We start from the raw sequence: 21,598 nt of genomic DNA, 5'->3' as shown, positions 1-21,598 counted from the left end.
ATATAATGCTTTGAAACTACTGTTTTGGCCTCTTCCACCACCTTGCCTAACTTGTTCCAACCCCCTACCACTGTTTGCAAACTTGAATTTTCTTATATTTCTTTGGCAGCTTTGCTTTGTTTAAATCTCTGACCCGCTGTTCATGAAGTTTCAGGTCTCGAGAATTCTTCCCTGTCAATTGTATCGATTCCCATTATTATTTTGTACATAGTGATCATATCACCTCTTTTTCTTCTCTCTTCTAGTTTTGGCATGTTTAATACTTTTAAGGGGGCTTCTGCGTGTTAAGGGGCCGTCAGATTGTCAGAGTCAAAGTTGTTCAATGTCAACCAATATTATTTGACTAGTTGTATATGAAAAGTGCTTTAATTGTCCCAAGTTTCAGTACTGCAGCATAAATAGAAAGGGAGATTTTTTTGTTTTTGTTTTTTTTTCAACGTTTTTTACACATTTTCAAGTCCACACTTCAGAACACACGTTTCAGATATAATTATTCTGTGACACTTTTCTGACACATTAGCATATAATAAAGGACCTTGAGATATAGAATTTCCAAAACATCTTTAGTTTTCCTAATACAAATGTTCAAAGTTCCCAAAAATTTTTTTGCAAATATGGCATGTTTATTGCTATTATAAAATCAATAAATGAACTTAGAGAAAAATGTAAACTCCACAATGTAGAGACATGCCCTCCACATATACTGTGTAAGTTTCATGTAAATTGAATAAAAAATGAATCAGTTTTGTAAACGTTTGTGTCAATTGAAAAAACAAATGAATAAAGTCTAAGGTTCTAAAATCTGTGGCTGAGGTTGACATCAACCAATTTTCTCCCAAATTGGCATCCTTACAGATAGGCTTACGTACAGTCAGGTGTGTAAGTTTGATGCAAATCGCCCGAAAAAAAAAAAATAAAAAAAAATTTAAAAATTAAAAAAAAAAAGTTTTTTTTTTTTTTTTTTTTAAATTTTTTTTCAATTAAACTAATTATAATATTTGTTTAATATATGCTATTGTGATAGCAAAGAGTCATAGCTATGATTTCAGTTAACACTTTTGATTGATAATCGATTTTGACCATTTTGGCATAATTTTCACTACTACAATATTTTTTTTCTCCCTTCCTATTTATGCTAAGATGCTGAAACTTGGACCAGATGAAACACTTTTCATATAGAACTTGTCAAAAAAGTTTGATTGAAATCGAACGAGTTTTCATTTTTGCATTTTTATAACCAGACCTCTAACCTTAACCTCTTCTTGTAGCTGTTGTCTTTCAGTTCTGGGAGCCATTTAGATGCACGTCTTTGCACCTTTTCCAGTTTGTTGTGCTGCTTGAGATATTGGCACCATATACCCGCTACATATTCCAGCTTTGGTCTAACAAAGGTCATGAACATTTTCTCTAGAATATCACCATCTATGTAGGTGCTTGCTGGTCTTGGCTCTGCCCAGCTAGGGTTACCTTCCCTAGTGGTATCGGGAGTCCATTCCTGAGTGTTGACTTTCTGTAGTTTTCTCGACAATTTATTTTGGTTCCTCCTTCAGGATTGGGACTTCACTTTCGTGATGGACCTGATCTCTTAATAGGTTTGGTGTGTGTCTGCTTTATGGACGAGTTGAGGTTCGTGCTTCCTCCTGGCTTGTGGTCAGCCATTTGTTTTCCCTCAGGTTTGGCTCGGCTGTATTTGGGATGGATCATTTGAGCGGTGAAAGGCAAGAATGGTTTTACAATTCTGGGCGGGCACTTCCTTTGTGACATTTGAGGCTTGCTTTTTGCCTCAATCCTGAATTTGCCTTCACTTTCTGGGAGCCGGGCTGCAGAGCATCATGGTTAGGCTCTGGCTTGCCGTTGTTTTGTGCATTTGCTGTAGTTGATCTCTTCTCCGGGCAATTACAGGGCAGCTTGGAAACATTGTCTTCAGTTACATGGGGTTGAGGCTGTGTTGCCTGTAGTTCAGGCTTTGGAGGCAGTGCCCACACTTCTCTTTCAAGAGGCTGTTGCAAACTTCATTTTTAGCCTGGTCAGCGTGACTGCAAGCCATTTTTAACCTACTCCTTTCTCTCTTCTGTTTCCCATGGCAGCAGTGTCTGCCATTATGTTGACTGTGGCCATTGCCTTCCAATCTCATATACACTGGCAAACCTAGTGTTCCGCACCCAGCAGAACCTACACGTTCTGACTAATACAAGTACAATGGGGCCTCGACTTACGATGCTAATCCGTTCCCAGAGACGGATTGTAAGTCGAAATATCGGAAGTCGAAGCAAATTTTCCCGTAAGAAATAAAGGGATTTGAATTAATCCGTTCCCCACCCTCCAAAATATTAACATAAAAATACATTTTATACTGAATACAATGTTTTTTTCTAACTACAATACAGCACCAAAGTTACTCTTACCTTTATGGAGGGCTCTTGATGGCGTATGGAAGAAGGTGATGAGGGGGAAGGAGGAGAGTTGTTACTGTTTGGAAGAGGAGTTCCCTTCCATTATCACATCAGGCAGTGATGTTTTCTCTGGGGTACTCTCTCTCTCCTACGTTTTGCCTGAACACCACTAGGACCTGCTTGTGGTTCAGTGCTTGTTTGTCTCACTACAAATTTGTCAAGAGACATTTGTTTTTCCCTTCGTTTTAACATTTGTCTAATGATGCATCACTTTAGCACCCATAATGTCCTTTTTCTTAGCCAGTATGGTGGATATCGTTGACTGAGATTTGTTGTACTGCCTAGCCAGTTCACCTACCTGCACACCATCTTCATATTTACGAATGATCTCTTGTTTCTGCTCTATGGTCATTCTTACATGGGATCTCATATGTTGAGCCTTACCACTGACTTTCCTGGGACTCGTGGCGTATTATATAATAATTACTTTAATGTTCAAAATGCAAAAAATCCCCACAAAAGCGGAATTTCTTATAGGCGCGATCGTCACTAAGCGGGCAGCTGTAGTAAACTGAGGCAGGTCGGACCGCTTGACTGGGAACCACACGCTCGGTCGACCCGAACGTGTACCAACAAATATCAGATGTCGAGTCGCATTTTTCGATGAAATTTATATCGTAACTCGAAATTATTGTAAGTAGGGGCAATCGTATGTCGAGGTGCCACTGTATCAACAAGCGAGTCGTACTCTGGAATAAACGTTGTGCACCGGGTCAAATTTTACTACAAAAGTGTCGTTGTGAATAACTCGTAACACCAAAAAATTTGTACTCTGAGCATTCGTAGACCCGTTGACCTGTCGTGACTGCCTTTGGGAGCAACCAACTATAAGAGCATGTTGGTCAATGCAAGGCTGCTCTCATTTGAAATTGCTAAACTGTATAGATGATGAGTCACAATAATGTGGCTGATGATGACCAAAGCACTCGTCAGAAAATGTAGAAATGACGTTTCGGTCCATCCTTGGACCATTATCAAGTTGTATAATGGCAAAATATGTCTTCCTCGTACCCATTGTTTTGTGTTTTGACTTTCCAGCCCTTTCAGAATCCTGTTAATATCTTCCCTGCCACACCACCGTCCCATTGTTTACATCCCTAAAAGGACCTAACCCACTGGGTAGCTTATCCTTGCCCTGCATCTTGCTAACAAACACAGATTGACTCACACTTCAACTTTGCCAGTTTTTCTCTCATAACTTGAGCTTTATGAGCATTTGAATAACTAGAAACATGTCTTTTTTTGTTATCTGTTTAAATATGATGAAATGAGAAGTACGAGATGAGGTCAGCCTTTTGTCATCCAAATTCAGCTGTTACCTCCATTTATGACGAATAATCTTCTCTCTGATGTTTTTAATGCAGTATATTTCAAACCATGACTTCTCCAATAGTTATCATTTTTGAATGTGTAATACTAATACGTGTGTGTTGTTGCAGGTTGACTATGGAGCTACAGCAGAAGAGCTTGAACAACACTTCCATGGGTGCGGTGCGGTGAACAGAGTCACTATACTCTGCAATAAGTATGATGGTCACCCAAAAGGCTTTGCATATATAGAGTTTGCAGAGAAAGATTCTGTTCAGATGGCAATGGCACTGGATGAATCGCTCTTCAGAGGACGACAACTTAAGGTAAATATGGTAGTTCACTTGTATGACGGAAGACATGGTAGTTAGTGCTTCATAATGGAAAATTGAGTGATGTTCTAGTTGTATTGTCTCAATTAAATGTTTAATTGAGCTTGTGTTGTGTTTCTGGTAGGTCAATGTACCAGTTAGTTTTAGCTAAAATTTAATTTCCTTATTATTTATTGTAATTAACATGTACTTGCCTAGTTGTGCTTGCGTGGGTTGAGCTTTGGCTCTTTGGTACCGCCTCTCAACTGTCAATCAACCGGTGTTCTTTATTAGAAGACAAAACTGGAGGTCACAAGTTTGAGTCCTGTACGGGGTGGTTGTATTTAGAGGCCCCGTTCACAGACCGGGCCGTGGGAACGTTGTGCCCCGAAATCATCGCAAGATATATCTGCTTGCAGTTTTTCAATGTCTTCAACTGAAGTAATTTTCATGCTGATTTTTGTCATCTGCAAAAGATAATAAGAAACTGTGACTTGTATTTTTGTCTATATATCTGAGATGAGAATGTACTCATACTGCCATATGAGCAGGCCATACTGCCTGGCCTGCTCAAACCTGCCCACCTGTTCAACCGCCTCCCTGCCAGCCATCCATCCATCCATCCTACCCCACCCACAATCCAGCTGCTTGCCTTCCCAAACTTCCCCAAAAAGTTATTGACAGCGGAATAAACTGGAGAATAATGTACTGTGTTATCAGAGCCAGTCTAACCAATACCAGCTGACGCGCGCCTCGTGACGCCCAAACCAGCAACTATTGGGCTACTGTGTCCACCTGACCAAAGACTGGGCAACCAATCAAGGAGGCACGTTTGTCATTTCCAGGTAAATGACTTTGCAAATGTCATTTACCCTGTTCGCCTGTCTCGCTGTATAAATGCCTCCCTGTATACATGAATACAAGCGATAAATGAATGAATGAAAGATTGGTGAAGGTGGTATTTTTCCACTGTTTCTATGCTATCAAAGTCTACCATGACACTAGTAGACTTAATTTTTACAGGTAATGCCTAAACGGACAAACAAGCCAGGCATTAGCACCAGCAACCGACCTCCACGTGTGATGAGAGCCGTTGGACGTGGACGAGGACGTTTTTACTCTGGGTATCGACCTTTGAGAAGACCATCCAGGTACCTGTTCATCTAGTTTGCTAAAGTGTTGCCATTATATTGATGCCTAGTCTTTGCTATTGTAGCTTTCATCTGCGCTGGCTTAAATATTTAGCAATACAGTATAGAATTTAACTTTCAAAATATTTTTGATTCATTCTGAATTTTGGAGAACTTTCATTAAGGTTTATTGTATGATATAATTTATTCATGTGTTTGATTTACTGAACAGTATTCTTAATACAGTGGAACCTTGATAGACTGGAGTAATTGGAAGTAAATTTAGTTTTTTCTTCCCGGGATCTGAGGCCAGACAGGTACGTTTAGGTCACAGGTGTCGTGTATGTCGCTTGACGTACATGTGTCTCGGTTTGAATATACGGGTTGTATGTTTCTGCCATGAGTGTCGGTCACGTCTCTTTCCCGCTACTATATATATTTAGAGATATAAGTAATAGAAGGTAAGAGTGTAAGTAATAGAAGGTAAGAGTGACATGTTGAGAGAGAGGTAGAAAAATCAGGGAAGATAAGATATAAAGTCCCTCAAATGCATTCGACACAAAACATAAACCATCGACGTGGTGTCCGAGAACGTGTCAGTACCTCAGACAACACAGGATAATAATTTCGTAGGTTTTGCCAATGAAGAATTAAGCAGCGGAGGTATTCTTGGCAGGTTAGTAGAAATGGAAGATTTGCGGAAGATTCATGACAAAAAAAATCTGAACTCGGGGAAGGAAAGTGAAGATTTGCTGCTTTCAAAAAGTCACCAGCATGACTGATACTCTTTAAAATACAGGAGTGACAAATTAAGGAATTATTGAAGGAAAAACAAGAAGTGATAAGGGACACTTTTGAAAGGGTCAACAAAAATTTAAACGTAAATGTGCAGTAACTCTTGAGGAAATAGATGTTTTGATATGTCCTGCAAGAACCTACAATTGCACACACCACCACCAGCACTGGTGGTCACCCTGCAAGAGGTAAATGGGCAGATGACCACAATATGCAAGAGCATCTGCCAAGATCCACTGTATCTTGGGTGGAAAGGTCAGATGCCAGGATGTCGGACTTGCAATTGCAGGTTGTTGCAGGAAGTATCAAAAGAAAACCTTCACATCTGGCCCCAAACATCTCCAATCTACCCAAAGTGATGAGTCAAGTAGAGAGAAAACTGGTTGGCATCTCGAACAGGAAATAACTTAAGACTTAGAAAGGCATATAAGGATGAGATGAAAGAAAGTGATATGCAAGTAGTCGGATAAAAGAAACGGTGAAAGAAGTGTAAGAAAGTCGTGAACAGGTACAAGACAGTGGACAGAAGTCCGTGATAATACTTAGGTGTGACGAAAAGGAGATAGCATCCAGGGTTGGACAGAGCCACAAACAAATTTTTGGTAAAGTTGTAGGCTTAAAGGAACAAAGGGTAATATTAGTGATTATAGAAGAACAGGCAAATATGAAAATTATAAACTCACCCTTAAGGGTGACACAAAATAATATGTAACAAGTGCTTGGAAATGTTAGGAAATGGCAAAAATGCCGAGGATGGGGAAACTGGTCACTGAAGAGAACACTTGTCAACACAAGACGGGGGGAAGCTCAAAAGGAACCTAGTTAAAGCAAAACATTGAAATGAAAGGAAGTCAAAATTATTTTATTCTGAAAGGTGATAGGGATTGGAGGAGCAGTGAAGTGGATCATATGGCGCACCCACGGCACTAGAACTATGGGAAGAAAGGGAAGGGGAGTGAACGTAACAGGTTCCCGGGAAAATCTAATGGAATAGATTTCTTAAAAAAATAGAATAGAATATTGGAGTTAAAGCATATAATGCAAGTGAAGATGACTGGTATCATTGTTCTGGCAGAGACTAAACTGGAAAAATCATATTTAGATGCTGTTGTGTACTCGCCTAGTTGTGCTTATGGGGGTTGAGCTCTGTCACTTTGGTCCCGCCTCTCAACTGTCGATCAACTGGTGTACAGAGTTGTATTCTGAGGGGATACTCGATCTGGAGGTGCGGTGAGATGGAACATAAGGGACAGGGCAACCAAGGCACTAGAAGGAAGGGTGAGAAAGGAGAAACATCAGAGGTTACCTTCCGTTGATTTTGGGAATCAATATCCCCACGGCCCGGTCTCTGACCAGTCCTCTTGGTTGGCCTCGTCAACCAGGCTGTTGGATGAGGCTGCTCAACGCCTGATTGATCAGGTATCCTTTGAAGATGTTTATCGAATTCTCTTGAGCACTGTCGTGTTACACACAAGTAGATGTTTTACTGTGTGGATTCTAGCAGTAAAGATCTCGGCACGGTCTCCAGGCCAGCAATTTCTCCACCATTGAAAGAGGCTGTTATTTTGCAACAGTATTTCACTCTAGAGAGCACTAGCATCTTAAAAAGTATCATTGGTATGCCATCCCTTGTTTGGAAGGTTCTTGTTATTCAACCCATCATTTTTTTTGGAAATTGTGACAGCTAGTGTGTTGTGGTCTTTGAAGGTAAGGTCTTCCGACATGATTACCCCCAAATCGTTTATATTGCCTTTTCATTCTATGGTATGATTTGAATGTTTTGTATGTGGTTTCCCTTTTTCTATTAATTTATTCTATAGTGTGGGAACTGGAACAAGGCAAAAAATTACAGACCGATAGCACTAACATCACACATCATAAAAATCTTTGAGAGCATGCTAAGAGGTAAATGAACAAATCCACAAGGGCCGTGATGAGGATTCGAACCTACGTCTGAGAGCATCCCAGACGCCGCCTTAATCGACTGAGCTACGACATGAAACCAGAAGGTCTACTGAACTTATTTGGATCCTGCAGCCTCTCCAAGACACAAACCAGAGTTTTACACAACTCCCCCATTCACTCGAGCTATGTCAATAGGCCGTTCTACCTCTTCGCCCTTACTTCATTACACACAGAAATCACAATAGTGTGATGCATCAAATGAACAAATGAAACCAGAAGAGCAATTTCTGGTTTCAAATCTTTTATTGTCGTAGCTCAGTCGATTAAGGCAGCGTCTGGGATGCTCTCAGACGTAGGTTGGAAGCCTCGTCACGGCCCTTGTGGATTTGTTCATTTACTTGGCACTCTCAAAGATTTTTATGATGTGTGATGTTAGCGTTATCGGTCTGTAATTTTTTGCCTCTGCCTCATTCCCTCCTCTATGGAGTGATGCTGTCTCTGCTGATTTTAGTATATCAGAGATAAAGCCTGTATTTAGGTTGTCTCCAAAGACTGTTAATTAACACTTTGGCGCTTTCCTGCAGACCGTCGTTGTCACCAGTATTATTAATCACACCGCACGCGTGCCCCTCTCGGGAGTCACGAGCAAAAGTATTTGTATAAAATCTATTTATTATCCGATCAACTTGGGAATAGTTTACAAATGTTTGCCATGAAATTTACGTTTTCTCTAATAGCCGAACAGCTTATTAAAGAAAACGGCAGTGGCAGTGAATCATCGTGGTAAAACAATTGTATTATTGACACGACGAGTATAATCGACGTAGTTTTTATATATGTTGCCGGTAGAACGCATCCTTATGTGACCTTTAATACATATGTTCTTATAGAACATTCTATTGCGAGCACATTGGTACAAAAATGAAATACATACATCGACAAATAATGTCAGGACAGTGAATTGAATATACACTTTTCAAAGCGAGTTTCGCCGATATGCCGCTGCGGGTAACACTTCGGCCACTTCCCACACTGTTTTGGGTGGGCTACGACATTGAATCTATATTTATATGCATATGTCCGTGTAGAGAATTTGATTGCGATTCCAATGATACCACAATTAGCGATGTAGGACAACTGTAGGCTTCGCAAGCCATTAAGAGAGTGGAAACATTTTGTTGCTGTTTGGCGCTCTCGGCTAGTGATCTGAATAGTTTTTTATTTGGTGTTGATAATCCTTATGCTTTGGCGGCATTTTATAGATATGTTCTTATAGACAATTTTATTGCGAACACAGTGATACCAAATTTAAATACGTGCGCCTTCAAATATTGTCATGGACAGTCAAAAGAGTGTACACTTTTTCGGTCTTACCGCGTAGGCGCGCGAAGCGCCGAAAGCATCTAGGGTATGATTTTTTTTTTGAACGCTGAGAGCGCGAAAGTGTTAAGGGCCTGCAATAGTGGTTTTTCCAATTCTTGATGAATATAGAGTTCCAAGAATCTATGCCTATGCACTCCGCACAAGGCCTTATGTCTACGGCTATTTCAAAATCCAGTGGGGTTAGGGTGTCATCTGATGTATGGTTTGATGTTGGTATCACATTCATGAAGGATTAGTTCGAGTTATGAATCTTCAGTATGTTTAGTGGCTCGCTGAAAAAGGAGTTGTACTGTTTCAATATTTTGCTAATTTCTTTATCTGTGACAGTTCCATCTTTCTTGTGCAGGAACCCGATAATAGATGTACTTTTTTTCCCTAGATGTGATCTAAAGGTGTTTTTGTTTTTCTAGTTCCACAATTTGCTGGTTTAAGGCAAATTTGTCGCACATCCGTAATAGGTCATTTGTGTGTGTGTTCACTTGGACTACTTCCTGAGATGCTCTCAGATATAACTGTATATGCTACGTTTTTCTTTAAGTGCCATGGGTTTAAGTTCCCAAGCGAGATGATGTTTGGCTGAAGTTGTGATGTTTTCTAAGCAGTTTTCTATTTTCCTTAGTCTTTAACCAACTAATGATGGCAGGTTATGAAAAAATTATCATACAACAAAAAATTCATTATAGAATTACTAATTCGAATGCAGAATGTAAAAAAAAACACAAAAATAAGTGAATATTTATTGTTTCATTGGGGTTGAGGTGATGTGCAAGGCTGGGTCTGACACTTGTAAACGCCTGGTGCTCCACGTTGCTAACACTTCCTGTTTTATCCTCGGATGTTACATTGGTTGTTTTATCACTTGTCTATCTTTATTTACATCCACAGAGAGCTATTTTATCCATATTTGCATCATACATGTAAAACCCAGACAATAATTTAAATCATATGAAGATGACTGCATTTCCCCTAGTAACATTCATGACGATAACCACATTCGTACCATGAAATGGTAGCAGGATTTTCTGTGGAGGGCCTTTTTGGCTCCTCGGAGCTATACCGGGCTGATGTGTATATATTAGACCGTGGCAACAGTCAATTGATAGATTTCTTTGTCTACCGGGGACCACGAGCCAGAACCTGGCCCTCTCAGAGAGGCATGAGGAGCAATGGCCTATAGACATCCCCATGTATTTGGAAGCAGTCTATATCTGCCATCTACCAAGCAGGCACCCACAAAGATAGAAATCCCAAAACAAACTACAGCTGGTTAAAATTGCAAACCGAAAGCAGAATGAGCAAGCAACTCCCCAATCAGAAAACAAGCAAACAAGCATAATGTCACCACAGACGCTGCGCCGCTATCTGCGCAGCCTCCCCCTTTCCGGGAGGGGGAACCCTGGGAACCAAAGCGGGGCATCCGGGGCAGCAACCTAAACGTCGCATGCAACGATGAAGCTGCCTGCACCCAAATATAGTGAACTGAAGTACAAGCAAGGAACAACACTCGCAGGACTCCGGGTCAAAGGTGTCATTGATCCATCAGGCAGCATGGCGGAGGTCAAAACGGTGAGTGTCACCATGAGACAAGGGGACAGAGCCACCTTCAAAGTCGCACGAAGCGAGATGGGACTCTGAGGACGCATCCATTGGATCACTGAACCTTAATGTTGGGTTTCCAGGGCCCTTAGGCTGATTGCTAAAGAAAGCCCAGGCAAAAGTACTGCTAACTGGTTATCCCAAAACTACCAAACAAGCAAAATGCTGAAACCCTGCAATGTGTGCAATTACGGGGACCTAGCGGAGGGCCACCCAAATAAAACTAGTTCTACAGCCACACCAGGCAAAACAAAAAAGAAACAAAACACCCAGTCAAAGCATACCATCTCCAGGTGGAACAGAAATGGTCAGTTATGCGTATTATAAGAGAGCTACACAGTCCCTTGCGCCCCTGCTAGTGAAGATACTACCTATTCCCCAAGGCCAAACAGTGGTAGGAAAGAACCCCAGTTGACCCCATGGGCGGGCAATAAACAAGCAGCAAAAGAACCCTGCGATAGCAGTTCCCGAACAGTTTGTGGAAAGTAACCCCAAGTGCATGCAGCCCCAGTACTTCTGGAAATACACCTGGCTCGCACACCACCACACCGCAGCACATCACAAGGCACAACACTGTTCAAGGATTGGAGCCGGAGTCGATCAACCTCCACCTAACACAACAGCCTCAGAACTGGAGTTGGGTATCTGGCATGAGAGGTCTGGGGCCCCCCCTTCCCCCTCCCAGTTAGGGGGGGAGCTGTGCAGACAGCAGCATGGCAACTGTGGTGATGTCTTGCTTGTTTTCAGATTGGGGAGTTCTACTTGCTCGTTTGGTTTTCGGTTTGCAATTTTAACCAGCTGTAATTTGTTTTGGGATTCCTAACATTCTGGGTGCCTGACCTGGTAGATGGCAGATACAGACTGCTTCTAACTACATGGAGGTGTCTATAGGCCATTGCTTCTTGGGCCTCTGAGGTTGGTTGGGTTGAACCAGGTTGGGCCAGGTTCACACTCGTGGTCCCCGGTAAGCATAGAACTCCATTGATTGACTGTTGCAGCGATCTAATATATACACATCAGCCCCATATAGCTCCGGGTCTCAGCGAAAACATGGCATTTCATTGCATTTAATGCTGGTTTTTTTCGTGGAGTCAGGGTAAACATAAACGAGGTAACTCACATCCACATAGACCCATAATATCCATATTTGCATCTTACATGTAAAACCCAGACAATAATTTTGTTTAGGTCATCTTTTGATAACTGCAGTTCCCTAGGGATCGCCAGTAAACGATAATCGCAGTCTAAGGGTTAAATTACCCGAGGATTTGCCTCTGGTGACTTTTATACAAGATCAATAACTACGTTTAGAGGCTCAGTTTTGATTATCAGCACTTCCACCATATAATTTGTAGTGTCTAGGTGTTTAGTACAGATGAGCGTAGTCTTTGATGTATAAGCTGAACCCACCCTGTAGTCTGTATTTCCTGTCACATCTAAAACGATTGTACGTTCGTATCGATATTTCACTGTCGCAGCAATGATAATAACATAGCCATAAAAGATCTATACGAGTGTAGTGTGGCTTACTCTGGCCCGTGAAAAAATCCTATCATTTGATGATTGCTTCACTATGCAAATGCTTGCCGGGGATCGATTAGCGGCCATCCTTTCTTGAGTACGTCTACTCTCCTGGGCATTCCACATATCGGTCACATACTTGGTTGCACTATCTCCTCGGAGATTTAAACTATTAATATCACTCCTTAGCAATTTACCATCACCTGCAAACATTCATTTAACTGTATTGCCTCTGATAGATCATTTACATAGATAATAAATATTATCAGTGCAAAAACTGATTACTTACTGAGTATATTTTCATAAATAGAGAGAGTATATACAGAATAGAAAAATAAATAATTATTATTCTAATATACTAACTACCAGGTGCAACAATTAAGGAATTCTTGTATCAGATATGCACACGTGTGACCATGGAGTGATAGCTCTTAAAATACAAGGTAACGTAGGGTTTCAATTGTAAATTTTCTGTCAACACATGATGCAAAGAGTAACAGTCAATGAAATCAAGTCCAAGCACAGTGAAAAGCTCTGTGCCCCAGGGGGGGGGGGGCACACAGTCCTTACGCTATTGCTTTCCTTATTTTCATGTCGGATATAGACAAAAATACAGGTTACAACTTTGTGTCATCCTTTGCAGATGATAGAAAAATCAGCATGAAAATTACCCATGTAGAAGACTGAAAAACTACAGGCTAATATTGCTAGAACAAGGTGAAAATCTTCAAAATTTAGTTAGACAAGTTCTTGCAAGAAGTGTCAGACCAACTGGGTTGTAGTACTACACATGAGAGCCTGCGAACCATTCCAAACAACATTCTATTGGACCAAGTTATCACAGGGGAGTAGAGGAACTCTCCAAACACCCTCCAGGGATGCTCCAGGTATACAGCGGTACCTTCATTTTCGTAGTTAATCCGTTCCCAGAGATGGTACGAAAAGCGAAACAAATTTTCCCATAAGAAATAATATCCATTGAATTAATCCATTCCACACCCACAAAAGTATTAACTTAAAAATACATTTTATACAGAATAATACTCATAGGTGCCTTACCTTTATGTAGGACTCTTGTTGACGTATGGAAGACAGTGAGGAGGAAGGGGGGGGGGAAGAGTGTGTTAGTGTTTAGAAGGGGAGCCCCCCTGTCCATTATAACAGCAGTGATGACATTTCTGGGGTACTTTCTCTCCCTCTTACACTTTGCAGGCATACCAGTAGGACCTGGTTGTGGCTCTGATTGCTTATTTTACTAAGAATCTGTCTGTAGAAACTTGTTTTTCCCTTTGTTTTAACACTTGTCTGTAGTGAGACATCACATTGTCTCACTATGAATGATCTCGTTTTTACTCTATCGTCATCCGCACAAGTATTTTCTTAGGTTGAACATTACCACTTGAACCCATGGTGTGATATATAATAAAAACTTTTATGTTCAGAAACCAAAAAAGCACAAAAACAATTAAATTCTTCATAAAGAATCCAAGCGCAAAATCATCAGTAGGCGGGTGACACTGGTAAACTGAAGCGCCACGTCCTCGGTGGACCTGTACGTGTATAAGCAAACAATGAATACCGAATCAAATTTCTCGTATAAATTTACTACGAGAACCCAGGCTTGGCTGGTGGGGAATTAATTCTGGTTCTCATGAAGGGACATATTCCCTCACAATCAATTCTGTTGAGGTTCCACTGTTATGTTGTTAATATTGTGTTATGCTTGTTCTGAACTACAACATAATTGCTTTACAAAAACTCATTTGCTTTTATTTATTCATAGCACTGTGACCGTTATTATAATATCCACGTCACAGCACAGGGTTGTAATGAACCGGGCCTCCCGCACATCATAGGGCCATGGGAGAGACTTCAGGGAACCAATCTTAAAATGTTTCCTATTGAAGATAAAAAATAGCATTTTTCCATAACCGTCTTTCACTAATATTCCCCATTTTTCTCTAGGACATTCTTTCCATACAGAAGTTAGTGAATGTTTATATGCTCTAAAAGTTTGTCTGTCTATAAAAGTAAAGCCTCGCATACCTTCATGACACTCCACATTCCTCTCAATTTTTTCCTATTCCAACATTGGCTGTGTTTGTGTGATATTGAAGAGTTGTGTAAGATGGTGCAAGGAAGTTTTATATTGCTGTTTTTGTGAGCTACATTCTCACATTACACTTGGTTGCCAAGTCTTGTATTTACCAGTTATAATTCGGTATACTCGTAGTTCTTATTATACTCCCACAACAATGCAACTTCCTTTACCTATTACAGCATGCTATGCTCTCTGCAGTCCCATATAGCCATTTGCAGAGCACTAATCATTACACTCGGTCAGTGGTGTCCCAAGATATCACTGCCCAGGGATAATACTTGTTATACTACCATAATTATTTATTTTTTCTACATTAAATACATAGAAGTGTGAAGTGTCTTGCCCCAGTGCATAATACATACTGTAATTACTACAGAACATGATCATTTGTCCCCTGGTAATTTGTTTCCTGCCAGCAGGTAGGTGGTGTAGTTTGTCCCCCTCTCTGCGAATATGTTAACAGATAAGACGAGGTGTACGGTGGGTTTTATGGAGTGTGTACCAGGCTAATGCTTGGATTGAATTGTTTGGTGTTGGAAGATGGACATTCAGAGCTGGAGGAGACTTGCCAAGTAAGCCAGAATTTATACTGAATGGCACGTGCATCCACAGAACGAATATCTTTCGACACATTTCATACACATCGTTTAGACTGACAAATCTTTGTCCTAATTTTGAATGAGTATATATTAAAATTTCTTTGTAAATTTGCTTTGTGAACAGAAAATTGGTGTAGGCTGGTCACTGACAAGAAATCCATTAATTTATTCATCAAATATTGCAAGCTTTGATATTTTCTGACATTATAAAAATCATTGATAGAGGGATTATATATATACGATATATATACAGTACAGTATATATATATATTATGACAATGTCAGACCACGGAGGAAAATGAAACAGGAATTTCCTTAAGTACTTTCGTATATTAAATACATCTTCAGAAGGAATACATCTTCATTCATTCTGAAGATGTATTTAATATACAAAAGTACTTAAGGAAATTCCTGTTTCATTTTCCTCCGTGGTCTGACATTGTCACATTCTTAATCACGTGTTTATTTTCGTGATATACACACATATATATATTATATATAGAGGGTATTTATGAGTCTGCTTGAATTAGGACAGGATATTATTGGATAATGATTTGGTGGGGGGAGGGGTTGCTCGAGTCCTATGAACCGTATGAGTGTTATTGAAGACACCACCAGTTTATTGACCTAACCAGCAAATATTTATTAGCTTCGAGAAGCGGGGTATGCCTCTTGGTGTGTGTATAGCTTTGAAGGTAAAAAGATTATGAATTGGATTTGCATAATAAAATGGGATCAGTTTAATTTGGGACATATTTTTGATTGTCCTTACCGATGTTCCTTTGGGAGGGGGGGGGGATCTGACGTACTCCTTTGTAACTCTTCTATTTCCAAAAAGAAATGTAAAAGAAAGATTTCTTCTACACACTTAAACATTAAGTAAACATAAGTGACTTGGCACCCCCAAGGAAATATGCTGCCAATTTAAATAGGTGAGTAAGGCAGCAGCTTGATCGCATTTGTCATTTCAGGGGCCGGAGGTTCTACTACAGCCCTTATTAATGGCGACACATGGAGGAAATGCAGAGACAGGTGGTTGCTGATCACTACTTCCGTAATTGCTTTACTAAACGTTACTTTTTTTTGCAAAGTAAATTTTTTTAAGGTATTAATATTACACTTGACGGGTTCCCTCTTTTCTGGTATTTTGAGGTAAATCATTAGACATTTTATAGGCTATTATACGTTACAATGTATAAGAGGGGCGGGAATCAACGTAATCTGTTTCTCCATCATTTTCAGGGGCTCTTATTTGTTCTTTTCCAAGGATGCCATAAGAGCCGTGTGTGAGCGCGTGCTTGCGTGTGCATCTGTGGGTCGGGTTGGGTAGAAGTGGTGCAAGATGTGACTTGATCAGCTAGTGTTTAATAGTTAGTGATCTATACAGTATTAGTAGTGTGTGTATAACCCTCTGATAGATTTTTAATACGTTAATACTCAACATATAATTTTGTATCATTGACTGTTGTATGAGTGCAGCGGTAGGATGGGTGCTGATCGTGTCACCAGTTGGAATGGGATTAGAGTTAGTGATAAGCCTATCTAACCCTTCCTTTTCAGCTCGACAATAAAGGCAATCACAGAGTTCCCTTCTTGCTTTATGTTTTAATTTTCTTGATAATCAAGTATCTGATAAACCCATGTAGTTTCAGTATCGGTGAGCCTTCGTTGATTTTTTGATAGCGAAGCGCTAAAAAACTGCCTTGTTTTATAAAGCTTGAAATTACATGTGGTAAGCTTAATATTTTTTAATCTCATTTTACCAAGACTTAATCTGTGATTGTCTAGCATCCCCAAAGGAGATTGCAGATAAAAAAAATGTATGCATATAAAAAAAATAGTTCTTAAAAAAATCTAAAAGATTATTCAAGGGAAAATACACAGTTTAGATAAAAAAAATGTAATATCAGAAAAGAGGAAGATTGTAAAGAAATCAATAAACAATTGTTAAAATGTTTTTTTATTTAACCTGCTTGATACTTGGTTGATGGGGTTGTGGGAGTTGTTCTACTACTCCCCCAGCCCGGCCTGAGGCCAGGCTCGACTTGTGTGAGTGTGGTCCACTAGACTTGCTTGGAGCGGCCCGCAGGCCCATATACTCACCACCGCCAGATTGGTCCGGCACTCCTTGGAGGGAACAAGGACATCTTGAAGATGTCCACGGTTGTTCGGCAATATTTCTTAAGCTCGCTGAGAGGACGTTGAACAACCGCGGACCTCTGATGTTTATATAGTGTTCTCTAATTATGCCTATGGCACCTTTGCTCTTCACTGGTTCTATTCTGCATTTTCTTCCATATCGTTCACTCCAGTATGTTGATATTTTACTGTGTAGATTTGGGACTTGACCCTCCAGTATTTTCCATGTGTGTATTATTTGGTATATCTCTTGTCTCCTTTCTAGTATTTCATATACCTTCTGATGTGGTTTAAGTAATACCACACTGTGCTAATAATAGTATGTTGAATAAAAAGTTTTTATTTTATTTATATATTCAAGAGTTCTTAGTCTTGTAAAGCTACTAACATGTATAGCATTCCGGGCAGGTCCTTGAGACTAACTTTTTCCCAGAATACGCCCCACCAAATTGGTTAGCAGCATTGTACCCATCCACTGCTGGGTGAACAGAGGCTACAATTAAGGATTGGCACCAGGATATGTCGCCACTATGTCTTGCCATAAGATCTACAACCATCACGATTAGCTGAGCGGATGATCCTGCAGGCCACTGCACTCACCATCCAGAACACATCTCACTTGAAAAGATTCAGGTGTATTCCAGCAACAGTGCCTTCCATATTGAAATTGAAATTGAATTGAAATTGAAATAAGTTTATTGAGGTAAAATACACACAAAGGGATGAGTACCATATTGTACCCTACAGCATTCGCCCCGAATAGTCTGAATACCAAGCCACACACTTTTGCCTGCCTTAAGAAAAGAATAGCTGCTCAAAACACTACCCAAGGAGAAGTACTCTGCTAACACTGCAAGGGACAGCAGAGAGAAGCATCTATTAATACATCATGAAGGAGGAGGGAGTGTTGGTCAGGGTTGAGAGGATATAGGTAAAGTCAGCAGAGGGGGGCTGTTGAGGGGAGGGGCAGCCAAGCGAGTCCCGGATGAACAGGGACAAACAAGAGTGTGCTCTGTTTCGGGTCAGCATCAGAGGAAGGAACAAGAGGTGCCGGGAAGTCCCGTTGTAAAGTAAACTGGCTCCGCTCCCGAGACATGAGGTGGCGTTACCTACCTTGAGGTTACCTTGAGGCGCTTCCAGGGCTTAGCATCCCCGCGGCCCGGTCGTCGACCAGGCCTCCTGGTTGCCGGACTGATCAACCAGGCTGTTGGACGCGGCTGCTCGCAGCCTGACGTATGAGTCACAGCCTGGTTGATCAGGTATCCTTTGGAGGTGCTTATTCAGTTCTCTCTTGAACACTGTGAGGGGTCGGCCAGTTATGCCCCGTATGTGTAGTGGAAGCGTGTTGAACAGTCTCGGGCCTCTGATGTTCTCTCTCAGAGTACCTGTTGCACCTCTGTTTTTCAACGGGGGTATGCTGCACATCCTGCCATGTCTTCTGGTCTCATGTGATGTTATTTCTGTGTGCAGGTTTGGGACCAGCCCCTCTAATATTTTCCACGTGTAAATTATTATGTACCTCTCCCGCCTGCGCTCAAGGGAGTACAGTTTTAGGCTCTTTAGTCGGTCCCAATAGTTTAGATGTTTTCCTGAGTGGATTCTAGCAGTAAAGGATCTCTGCGCGCTCTCCAGGTCAGCAATTTCTCCAGCTTTGAAAGGTGCTGTCATTGTGCAGCAGTACTCCACTCTAGAGAGCACAAGCGTTTTGAAAAGTATCATCATCGGTATAGCATCTCTAGTGTGAAAAGTTCTTGTTATCCAACCTGTCATTTTTCTTGCCGTTGTGACGGCTACTTTATTGTGTTCTTTAAAGGTACGGTCTTCCGACATGAGTACACCCAGATCCTTTACATTGCCTTTTCGTTCTATGTTATGATTTGCCTGAGTTTTGTACGTGGTTTCCGTTTTTATATTTTCATTTTTTCCATAGCGCATGAGCTGGAACTTATCTTCGTTAAACACCATATTATTTTCTGTAGCCCATAGAAAGACCTGATCTACATCTGACTGGAGGTTCGCCGTGCCCTCCATGTTGCCTACTCTCATGAAGATCCTAGTGTCATCTGCAAAGGATGATACAGTGCTATAGGTTGTGTTCTTGTCTATGTCCGATATGAGGATGAGAAAAAGTACTGGAGCAAGCACAGTACCCTGGGGGACTGAGCTCTTCACGGTTGATGGGCTGGATTTTATTTTGACTTATTACACATTGGGTTCTGTTGGTCAGGAAATTGTAGATTCATCTGCCTATTTTTCCGGTAATTCCTTTTGAACGCATTTTATGTACAATAACACCATGGTCACATTTATCAAAAGCTTTTGCGAAATTTGTGTAAATTACATCAGCAGTTTTGTTTGTCTTCCATAGCATCTAACGCCATATCATAGTGGTCCAGCAACTGCGACAGGCAAGAGCGCCCTGTTCTGAAACCATGTTGTCCGGGGTTATGGAGATGCTGTGATTCCATGTATTTTGTGATCTTACTTCTTGGCACTCAAAATTTTTTATGATGTGCGATGTTAGTGCTATCGGTCTGTAATTTTTTGCCTCTGCCTTATTTCCTCCTTTATGAAGTGGTGCTATCTCTGCTGTTTTTAGTATATCAGGAATAACGCCAGTATCTAGGCTTTGTCTCCAGAATGTGGAGGGCCTGCGATAGTGGTTTTTTACAGTTCTTGATGAATATGGATTGATTTGATTGTTGCCGCCGAAGGCGGCTAGTTTATTGTGCACCCCATACTCATCCTGTGAGCGGTAGCGCAAAAGCATTACAGAGGGCACAAAAGGTCTTTATCAGACCTCATCTTAGATTATTACATAAACAATTTCTTCAATCCTTCACACCTTATAGATACAATGTCAGCTAGTTACAGAGAAAGTGCTATTACAAGAGCTACATATTTACAGTAAGTCGATGAATATGGAGTTCCAAGAATCCGGGCCTGGTGCAGAGTGCATAGGCATACTGTTTATGGCTTCTTCAAAATCCAGTGGGGATAGGGTGACGTCTGATATATGATTTGGTGTCGGTATCATATCCATGAAAAGTTCATTTGGGTTATCAATCTTTAGTGTGTTTAATGGCTCACTGAAAACAGTCGTACTGCTTCCTCAGTAGCTCGCTCATTTCTTTGTTGTCATCGGTGAAAGTTCCATCTCCCTTTCGCAGGGGCCCGATACTAGATGTGGTTTTTGATCTTGATTTTGCATAGAAAAAATATTTCGGATTTCTCTCTTTTTCACTGATGGCCTTTTGCTCTCTTTGCCTCTCATGGGTTTTGTATGATTCTTGTAGCTTCCGTTCAATTGTTTCTATTTCTCTACCTAACCTTTTCTTGAGATAGGGTGCGACTCTCAAGTTCCGCGATTCGTTTTCTTCGCCTATATTGGGAACGACGTTCCCGTTCCAATCTGCATCTCTTCCTCTTTTTTTTTTTTAGAGGTATGCGATTTGAACATATTTCTAGTGCTACTGAGCTTATTTTTTCCAGGCACTGGTTCAGGTTTGCATTTTCTAGCTGTTCTTCCCAGTTTATTTCTGTGAAATTCTGGTTTATTTGCTCCCAGTTTATCTGTTTATTATTGAAGTTGAATTTGCTGAAATCTCCTCCACCGGGAATCTGGACTGGTTTTGAAGGTCTACTTCCCATGGTTGTCATAACTTCAATTAAGTTGTGATCTGAGTAACAGGTATTTGTAATCATTATGTTCCTGATCAATTCATCATTATTAGTGAAAATGAGGTCCAGCGTGTTCTCCTTCCTAGTTGGTTCTACTATTTGCTGGTTTAAGGCAAACCTGTTGCACATCCACAGCAGGTCATTTGCATGTGCCTGTTCATTTTGGCTACTTCCTGGTATTCTTTCTGATAACTTCCTGGTATTCTTTCTGATATTACTGTATTAGCCAGGTGCTTCCATTTCAGGTGCCGTAGGTTGAAGTCCCCAAGCAGGATGATGATCTGAGCTGGATTTGAGAGGTTTTCCAAGCAGTGTTCTATTTTCATTAGTTGGTCTTTAAACTGCTGAGGGTTTGCCTCCGGTGACTTATATACAAGGACAATAACTACATTTAAAATCTCTATTTTGATTATCAGCACTTCCACCATATCATTTGAGGTGTTTAGCAGCTCAGTACAGATGAGTGTGTCTTTGATGTAGAGGCTGACCCCACCCTGAAGCCGGTGTTTCCTATCACATCTGAAAAGATTGTACTCTTGAGATCCATATTTCACCATCATGGTAGTCCTTTGTGTGGGTTTCCGTTAGGGCTGCAAACACTGCATTTGCCTCATGAAGGAGACCATCTATAAAGTGAACTTTGTTGGATTTGCGTGTTTTTATACCCTGGATGTTG

The 21,598-nt window shown here is 40.8% G+C and overlaps 1 protein-coding gene across 2 annotated transcripts in view; it reads left to right on the top strand.

Moving 5' to 3' along the window:
* LOC123752506 (polyadenylate-binding protein 2-B) overlaps positions 1-17,055 on the top strand; it is a 28,252-nt gene extending 11,197 nt beyond the window's left edge. The window contains exons 5-7 of one of the 2 annotated variants that reach the window (XM_045734586.2): positions 3,893-4,087; positions 5,096-5,223; positions 16,074-17,055. In XM_045734586.2, the coding sequence (XP_045590542.1) occupies positions 3,893-4,087; positions 5,096-5,223; positions 16,074-16,104 (354 nt within the window). In that variant the 3' untranslated portion in view covers positions 16,105-17,055. Of the gene's footprint in view, positions 1-3,892; positions 4,088-5,095; positions 5,224-14,219; positions 14,355-16,073 lie in introns of those variants that run through there. The other variant, XM_069322733.1, reaches the window with a different exon arrangement.
* The last annotated feature ends 4,543 nt before the right edge of the window (positions 17,056-21,598 follow it).

The sequence above is a fragment of the Procambarus clarkii genome, chromosome 1 (assembly GCF_040958095.1).
Source record: "Procambarus clarkii isolate CNS0578487 chromosome 1, FALCON_Pclarkii_2.0, whole genome shotgun sequence".
Taxonomy (NCBI): Eukaryota; Metazoa; Arthropoda; class Malacostraca; order Decapoda; family Cambaridae; genus Procambarus; species Procambarus clarkii.
This window is presented reverse-complemented; position numbering and strand designations above follow the sequence as displayed.